Source organism: Sinocyclocheilus grahami, unplaced genomic scaffold (genome assembly GCF_001515645.1).
Source record: "Sinocyclocheilus grahami isolate Dianchi unplaced genomic scaffold, SAMN03320097.WGS_v1.1 scaffold829.1, whole genome shotgun sequence".
In the NCBI taxonomy this organism is placed as follows: Eukaryota; Metazoa; Chordata; class Actinopteri; order Cypriniformes; family Cyprinidae; genus Sinocyclocheilus; species Sinocyclocheilus grahami.
The window spans coordinates 302233-310063 of record NW_015506008.1 but is presented as its reverse complement, the minus strand read 5'-3'; the positions used below and the strand labels follow the sequence as shown (position 1 = coordinate 310063).

The 7831-nt window shown below is 38.5% G+C and overlaps 2 protein-coding genes across 3 annotated transcripts in view; one reads left to right on the top strand and one right to left on the bottom strand.

Moving 5' to 3' along the window:
• Positions 1–746: 746 nt before the first annotated feature.
• On the bottom strand, positions 747–3555 carry LOC107562608 (ubiquitin carboxyl-terminal hydrolase isozyme L1-like). Its single transcript, XM_016247272.1, has 9 exons — positions 3427–3555; positions 3325–3336; positions 2875–3003; positions 2506–2641; positions 2178–2263; positions 1639–1686; positions 1474–1543; positions 1294–1352; positions 747–1156 (listed from the first exon to the last, which is right to left on the bottom strand). Exons 1-9 carry the CDS (start codon positions 3457–3459, stop codon positions 1073–1075), a joined length of 657 nt encoding a protein of 218 aa, XP_016102758.1. The 5' UTR covers positions 3460–3555; the 3' UTR covers positions 747–1072.
• Positions 3556–6141: 2586 nt separating this feature from the next.
• The window catches only part of LOC107562615 (annexin A5-like), an 8802-nt gene continuing 7112 nt past the window's right edge, over positions 6142–7831 (top strand). For both annotated transcript variants that reach the window (XM_016247278.1, XM_016247277.1), the window contains exons 1-2: positions 6142–6230; positions 6472–6510. In XM_016247278.1, the coding sequence (XP_016102764.1) occupies positions 6508–6510 (3 nt within the window). In that variant the 5' untranslated portion in view covers positions 6142–6230; positions 6472–6507. The remainder of the gene's footprint in view (positions 6231–6471; positions 6511–7831) is intronic.

The window sequence follows — 7831 nt, the reverse complement described above, 5'->3', positions numbered from 1 at the left end:
AATGTCTTATGCCTTCATTATATTACCAGTTTTTTTTTTTTTTGTATTCAATTATAAATCCAGAAAAAAATACAGACAAGTTTTTTTTTGTTTTTTTTTAATAAAACATTTAGGGTCATGCCAGTCAAAGAGACATGCCAGTGAAAAACAAGGAAGAGTTGATTTTTGAGGAGAGCAATCACGTTTATTTCACAAAACTAAACTTAAACTCCTCACCTCAAAAAAAAAAAACTGTGTCCTTCAAAAAGGTCTCTAGTATAACGGATAAATAAATTAATGTTAAATAAAATGTAAAAATTGTATGCCTTCTTGCACTGGATGTGCTGGTTTGGGCCTCATTGCCGGCTGCAGTCATGTCCTCATCTCATATATAAAACATCTGTGATTCACAACTACTTGCTAAGGAACTCACATTCACGTAAAGTAGCCTTGTTGACAAGTTTGTGTGAGTAAGGGCAAAATGCACAAGATATAGTACTTTAAGTGCCCTGTAGTTGGCCAGATCACTTCTTTTGTAGCAGAAATAAACTGCTCCAGAAAAAGCTAGGTCCATGCAAAAATTGCAAAGAGTAAAGTAAAGAGTACAGATACTTATTCAAAAATGTAGTGCGGTAGAGAGTAAAAGTTGCTAATACCTTTGATACTCCGTAAAACTACGGAGTATCCAAAAAGATACTCAAGTACAAAAATTACATTTACTCAAATACTTGGTATGCCACACACACAACAGTACACACAAAAGCAAATTACCCTTCTCAGTCTTTTTATTTTGAACATACGCCTCCAAGCTTACGAGTTCACATTACATTTCTGCTAAATGTTGCCCCCATCAAAAAGTGCCCAAAATATTCAAACTTGAAGTAAATGAGGGAACAACAAAAGCTCAAATAAACAAGATGTTTACAAAGAGCATAGTAGTTGCAGATTGATAGGAGATACAGTAATTCAGTCAGACAGGCTGCCTGCCTGTTTGTGTAGCGTGGTACAGGTTTGGATTCTGTGCTCTGTATAATAAGTGCTTGAAGGGTTTTCCGGAACTGCTCATGGTTCCAGCTAAGTGGTCTGGCTCCTCTCAGGCTTTGCAGAGAGCCACAGCAGAGAAACGCACCTCCCCTTTCTCCCGCTCTGTAAACTCACGGCACACCCTTGCCGCATCCTACAGAGAGATGATAAAGTCAGTTATTCAGTCACAGGAAGATGACTCATTGTTTTAAGATGCTCTGAATCTACGGTTTTAACATGCTACACTTGCAATTAACTACAAACACCATGCCCAGGAAAACGTGTGCTTACCATGACGAAGCTTCCTGGGTTTGAAGGTCCATGATTCACAGGTCCATCCATTCTGCCATCTGAGGCAACAAAACACCCACTTTATAGCTCAGAGACATTTAAAAAAAGTAAGTTTAAACTTAAACGCAAGTCGTCGGCACAGAAACAGACACTACACCACAATACATGTCACCCACTTACCCAGCTCATAAAGCTGACCGTTCACTTTGACAAATGTAATGAAATGGAAGTTAACTTTGTCTGCCTCTGGCTGTTAGAACAAGAGAGATGGAGAGGGGAAAAAGAAACAACAATTTAACTTAAACTCATTACTCCTAGTGTTTGTGTACGTCATTCTTGTCTTACCAGACACTGTCCTTCATCAGCAACTGCATCATGAGATTCCTGGACGGCCTGAATAAAACAACTTCACTTTAAAAACACAAATTAAGCCTGAATGCATTCGTTTTAATTAAACAGCAAAATCCATGGAAAATAAAAATAGTACAATAAGTACATTTTCATTTATTCACTTAGGAACTGTAAATTGTAGAATAGTACCACCTACTGGAGCTCATGAATACTGCACAAATATTAAAATAGGTCTCAGTTACAAGTACTTTGACATTTCTGAATTTAATCTTGGTTTTTGGCAAAGATTATGTGGCAAATCACATGTTTTGTGCGACTCAACAATTAATGAACACTTACAATCCTATTCTATCTATAGCACACCTGTACATACAATTTATTCTTTTTTGTGGTTTATATTTATGCATGTGTATTTTATTTATTATTATCTGTGTGTTGTTGTTGTCTCCGTGTACTGGAAGCTTGTGACACTATAACAAATTCCTTGTATGTGCGAACATACACGGCAATAAAGCTCTTTCTGACTCCGATACCTTATTTTGTTCAAATGCTTTGGCTCTTTCTGCAGCAGACATCTCTGAGGTGTCTTCTAGAAGCTTCTTCAGTGCAGAGTCGCTGTCTAAAGACAAAAGGGTGCTGAATCATGAATCCGCCTCTCTCAGCAATACTGTCAATTTGTAACTTTGTATTTCTTATGCATATGTAACTTGCTGCAGTCTGGATTAACAGGACTAAGGTGTCAAATTTTAAGATATAATATAAAATAAAATAAAATATTTTTAAAATTCTCAAAATCAACAAGGCCATCAGCTCAGACATCATGCACATGAGCAGAAGTTCATGGCACATGTCTCCACTCACCGAAATCAACACTGTCCTGGTTGTTGGCCACAGCATGTACCAAACCCACAGTTCCACAAGAGTTGACCACAGTTTGTTTCAGAAAATATACACCTTTAGAGTCGTCAACAGACTGTTTGGAACGAAACTCCTCGTGCTAAAAACAAAGAAGAGAGATATCCGTGTTAAAGTTACATAACTAATCCAGTTCATTCTGTGAGAGTAAAGATAGGCTACTCTGATTTGAAATACTACCAATAAGCCAAAAAATAACATTTACATCTCAAATCGATTTTAACTTCTTAGGTATAATAAAACTACGCAACTTTGAGCATCTATGTTTTGCACATCTCGACTCCTCGCGTGAGAGGTGACCACGCCCACACGTACCTGTTGCGTTAAAGGGAAGAGCAGCATCATGGCACCGCAGGGTGAGGGCACCCCTGACAGAGACTCATCCTCCAGACCCAAAACATCCACAAAACGCCAACTCGAGCCCACACCCAACTTACTCAACACCTACACAAAGACAGAGAGAAGGAAAAAAAAAAAATCACATTATTCTTGACCCGTATATCTATTCAAATCAAGCAAAATCAGTGTCTGATATATTCAAAGTTTGAAATGACCATGTGTTATAAACGACTAGTATATCTGTAACTTGTGATATTACGCAAAATGACAAATTATCGCGTTAAGCATGCGTATAAAAAATGCTGCGTGTCACTGTTATTGTGCACAGCAGGTGAGCCCACGCCCTTTCATCTCAAACTGGAGTCCGTGGAAGTTCAGCCCCAGACAGTCTCATCATCACCTCATCTTATGACTCAGCGAACGTACCTTATTCAGCATCTGAAAGCGCACAAATATGTCGGTCATGAGAAAGCCAAACCATGCACGATAAATCAGCTGGCGAGGCTAAATCATGAAAAAGCGTTATACCTCAGGGTTTATCTCCATCGGTTTCCACTCCATGATTGCAGACGCTCGTGAGTGTCACTCCTCAGAGATCTGAAAGGCGCCGCCCGAGAAAGAAACACAAACCAGACTGAAAGCGCACGAGGATCATATGCGAGCGGTCCTATTCCATTTGCACAGACCGGAGGGGTGTCCACTCAGATAAACGAGCTATTTATGCACTTCTGGCACGCTTATTCACCCCGCTAGAGAAACGTTTCTGTATATTTAGAGTATCGGGAAAAGTCAACGCAACATGGAAAAGAGAGACAGGCAAAAATGATTGGGTGGTGGTTGAGATTCTCCAGCAATAGATCGGCCCGCCGTCGGCCGATTCTGGAAGCTACCACTGTTCTCCAGTTCTGATGTAAAAAAGGGGAACATTTTACAGTAGAGTTAAGTGGACCAGTTATGAATTAAGTGCACTTAATGGCTCGAAGCTGCGTAAATCAGAACTGAGGGACTAAATTCAACTTTACCCAACTCATATAACACTTTACTTTGAGCTGAGTTCTGATGAAATAACAACTGATGACTTGCACTTTTTGGTATCTTTTAAATAACTCATGTTTCTGTGTCTGTGTAAATCCAGTTTACACACTCAAAGAGATTTACTATACTGATTATTACCATAATTTGAAAATTAGATGATTTTTTTTATGAATACCCTGCTCTTGATCTTGAAAGAGAATGGGGATTGAATGACAAATGAACAGCATATTATAAAAGTAGTAAATACAAGGCATTCTAAATCAATTTATTAAATCTCAATATTCACTGAAAATCTCAACAGCTGGGGTGAAAGGTTGGAATGATTCTGGTGGCACACAACAATTTTTACATGTATTTTTCAAATGTATTGGGCCATTACAGTTAGGGAGAATTCCTAGTTACAGTACTGCACTGGCACAAGTTCTCCTTTGCACACTGAGAGAATAACCTTGTCCGATTCTAATCTTTCTTTAAGTTAAATCTTTTCAGTGAACTGGTTGATCCAGTGTTGACAAAACTAATGTCAATAATTCAATTCACTGATCCACTGATCCATTCGCAATGATTAAAAGAATTGTTATCTAAAAAAATTAACATTTTCTGAAAATGTACTCACCCTTAGGCCATGTTTGTTTCTTCAGCTAAATTTATTACATAATTTGCTCACCAATAGATCCTCTGCAGTGAATGGGTGCCGTCAGAATGAGAGTCCAAACAGTTGTTATAAACATCACAATAATCCATGCTACAATCCATTGATTTACATCATTAAGATGTTTTAACTTTAAACCATCACTTCTGGCCATAATCCATAATAACTCTTCCTCTGGTGATAAAGTCCATCACCTGTTGTCAAAATAAACTGACATATTTGTTTCGAACTGCTTTGGACTGCGTTTACAGTGCTTGATCTTTGCATATTTCTCTTCTGATTCAGATGAGACCACTTTTTCACTGAAGAAACTGGATACAGAGAACTCGTTTTTTAGCCAGAAGCAGCGGTTTGCAGTTAAAAACGTCTTAATGATGAATTTGTTTATTATTAACATGCAGCTTTTTGATTCATTAGATGTTAATTGATGGACTGGAGTGGTGTGGATTACTTGTGGATTATTGTGATGTTTTTATCAGCTGTTTGGACTCTCATTCTGACGGCACCCATTCACTGCAGAGCATCCACTGGTGAGCAAGTGATGCAATGCTACATTTCTCCAAATCTGTTGAAGAAACAAAACTCATCTACATCCCTTTAACAGTTTTATCACATAATTATATATTGACTTCACAAGAATTGATAGTGCATGGAACATATGGACAAATTTACCTGTACTTTTATGATGCTTTTGTGTCCTTTTTCAAGCTTGAAAGCACCAGTTCCCCATTCATTATAACTGCAGGTAAAAGGGACAAGAGCATTATAGAAAATTGCTGATTTTGGCATAGTAGGCCTAACAATAAATAAATAATAAAAAGAGTAATAACAAAAATATAATAATGATAAAATCAACAATATTGTCAAGCACTAAGGTTACAGGTGAATTAACACTACATGTGCACATACTAACATTACAAACAATTCCACCTAAAATATTGTGATGGTAAAGACAGGAGTATGGCTTTTTATGTATTCATCAGCTATATGTGCATCTGTAGTATGTCTTAATTTCAATTTAACAAGTCTTTTTAGAACACAATGCAGTTGCAATTGTGTTTGGGCTTGAAATTTGATCAGCAAGTCTTGCACGCATCCACGTGGAAATGATCAACAATGGGTTACTTTCCAAATAAAATATTAGATTTGTGTAACGTGACACCCATCTTTGTGTGTTTGAGTAGACTTAATATGTTGCCTGGCAGATAGCTTTTCTCTGTTTGTCTTATTAAACAGTGAGAGCACCTGCTGGAACAACACTTTGTTGACCAACAGGGTGGGGAACCACCAGCACGGCATCAGAGTTCACAAACCAGCCTCCTGGATGGAAAAAGTTGATGTTTATAAGTTTGAATAATAACTGCTTACATTCTTCTAAAAATGGTTCTCTGTACTGTGATCTTCTGCAATGCCTGGTCTTCAGCTGTGATTCATTGCTTCCGTATGCACAGATATGTAGAACTATAAGAAGAAAGCAGAAAAACACCACTACCCATAAGTCACAGCGTCTGGCTGATTTGCCAGGGTGTGGCTCAACACATCGCAGTGGAGTTTAATCCTCCTACTGAGTACTTCATTCCTCATTCCTGCTGCTGCTGCTGTGTGTACTGCAGTCATCTGCTCCTAAACTGAAACTCTTCTCTCGGTAAGTGAATGGAAACGGCACTTCAACTCTAATCCTTCAGCTTTTCCTACTCGTGTTTCTATAGAGTACATAGGTACGACCCTACCTGTCTGAAAACATTTTTTTTTTTTATCCCCTTCTCAATACTTAATAAACTAGCTTTTTATTATTTTATAATCACATTATGCATTTATTCACATCGATGTTTATTACTGCACAGTTATTTTGTCATTTTCTCTCTCTCTCTTCTTTTCTTTTTTAGCTTCGAGCTCTTTGAAGTATTACGTGAATCCCAAAGATGGTAAGTTATATAGTTTACTGCTGTAATGAAAGTCTAACATCATTTGTAGCGTGTTTTAATTTTTAACACATCTTTGTTTTTGAAGATACTTAATATTCGGTATAGCTACATTTCATGTGTCGTCGCCCGTAATAGCTGTGTAGGGAAGAAAAAACTTCTTAAAGGGGCACAGTACTTGTTGCATTGTTGTCAAACTCTTACTACAGAATGAAACGATGCTTTTTCACTATCCTGCAATATAGGCGACACACGATGCTTTTGGAAGCATTATTATATTGGCTACATATGATTCATGGATTCCAACTATTCCAGAGAGCGTTTAAGTTTTCAATGCAAATGTTTAGAAATAAACAAAATAGTGGTAAATGAGAGCATCGATGACTCACTCGCGAGCTGAACCACCCGAAGGGCGTTCCTGTCTGTCTCCCTCAGTTTCTGCACTCTGCTATCCTCATCTCTCCTCTTCTTTGTTCCTCTAATTCACCCCATTCCGCTGAGTTCAAGTAAACTGGTGAACTATTTCCGCTAACGTTGCGGATAATAATAATATTTTATACAGAGCAAAGTCAGCAATATAATGTTTTGATAGGCTACTATGATGCTACTCGTATCAGACGTTTAGTTTACTGTCAATAAAAATATAACCAGGACCGAAAAACTGAAATCACTTTTCATTCATTAATACCTAAGCTGCGGATGCATTGTAAAATAAATTAGTTTTAGCTGAAACGGGGAGATTGGAGAACACTCGCACACTTGTTTCTGCAGGTAAATCAATATTGCTTTCATTTCCGTATATTTGGATATGTCAAATATGTTTGTTCACTCTATTGTTTGGACTGAGGCTGAGTAACATGACTCCAACTGACAGAGTTTTAGTACTAGGACAAAAGGGCTACAGAACTGTAAAAAGAGAAATGTTTATTATATATATATATATATAAGGAGAAGTAATCGGATTCATCTGTTCAGCATGTTAACATGTATTCAGCTATATTTTGTTGTGATGCCTTTGTAACCCCTCTCCCCCGGGTCCTCTCCACCACACCTCGTTCTCGCTCCGAGTGGGTCTCCGGGATGGGACGCACTAACAAGGAGGCTAAAGACTGCAGCCACTAGCACGTCTCTTGGGGTCTCCAGCATGGGAGGCGGACGGACTAACAAGGAGGCTGAAGATTGCAGCCACTAGTGTCAGTCGCTAGTGCGTTTGAGATCAGGGGAGTGAGGTTTACCTGCACAGCACCTACCGCTGGCCTCCGTTACACTCCCCCCCCCTAAACCTCACTCCCATCCGGGTCACGGCACCAATGTAACCCCTCTC

Excerpts from the sequence above, each read along its gene's own strand:
- LOC107562608 (XM_016247272.1), bottom strand. The coding sequence starts at position 3,459 with ATGGAGTGGAAACCGATGGAGATAAACCCTGAG. Across the intron at positions 1,687-2,177 it reads AAGCATTTGAACAAAATAAG|GCCGTCCAGGAATCTCATGA; the intron begins GTATCGGAGTCA and ends TGTTTTATTCAG. Across the intron at positions 1,157-1,293 it reads ACCCAGGAAGCTTCGTCATG|GATGCGGCAAGGGTGTGCCG; the intron begins GTAAGCACACGT and ends ATCTCTCTGTAG.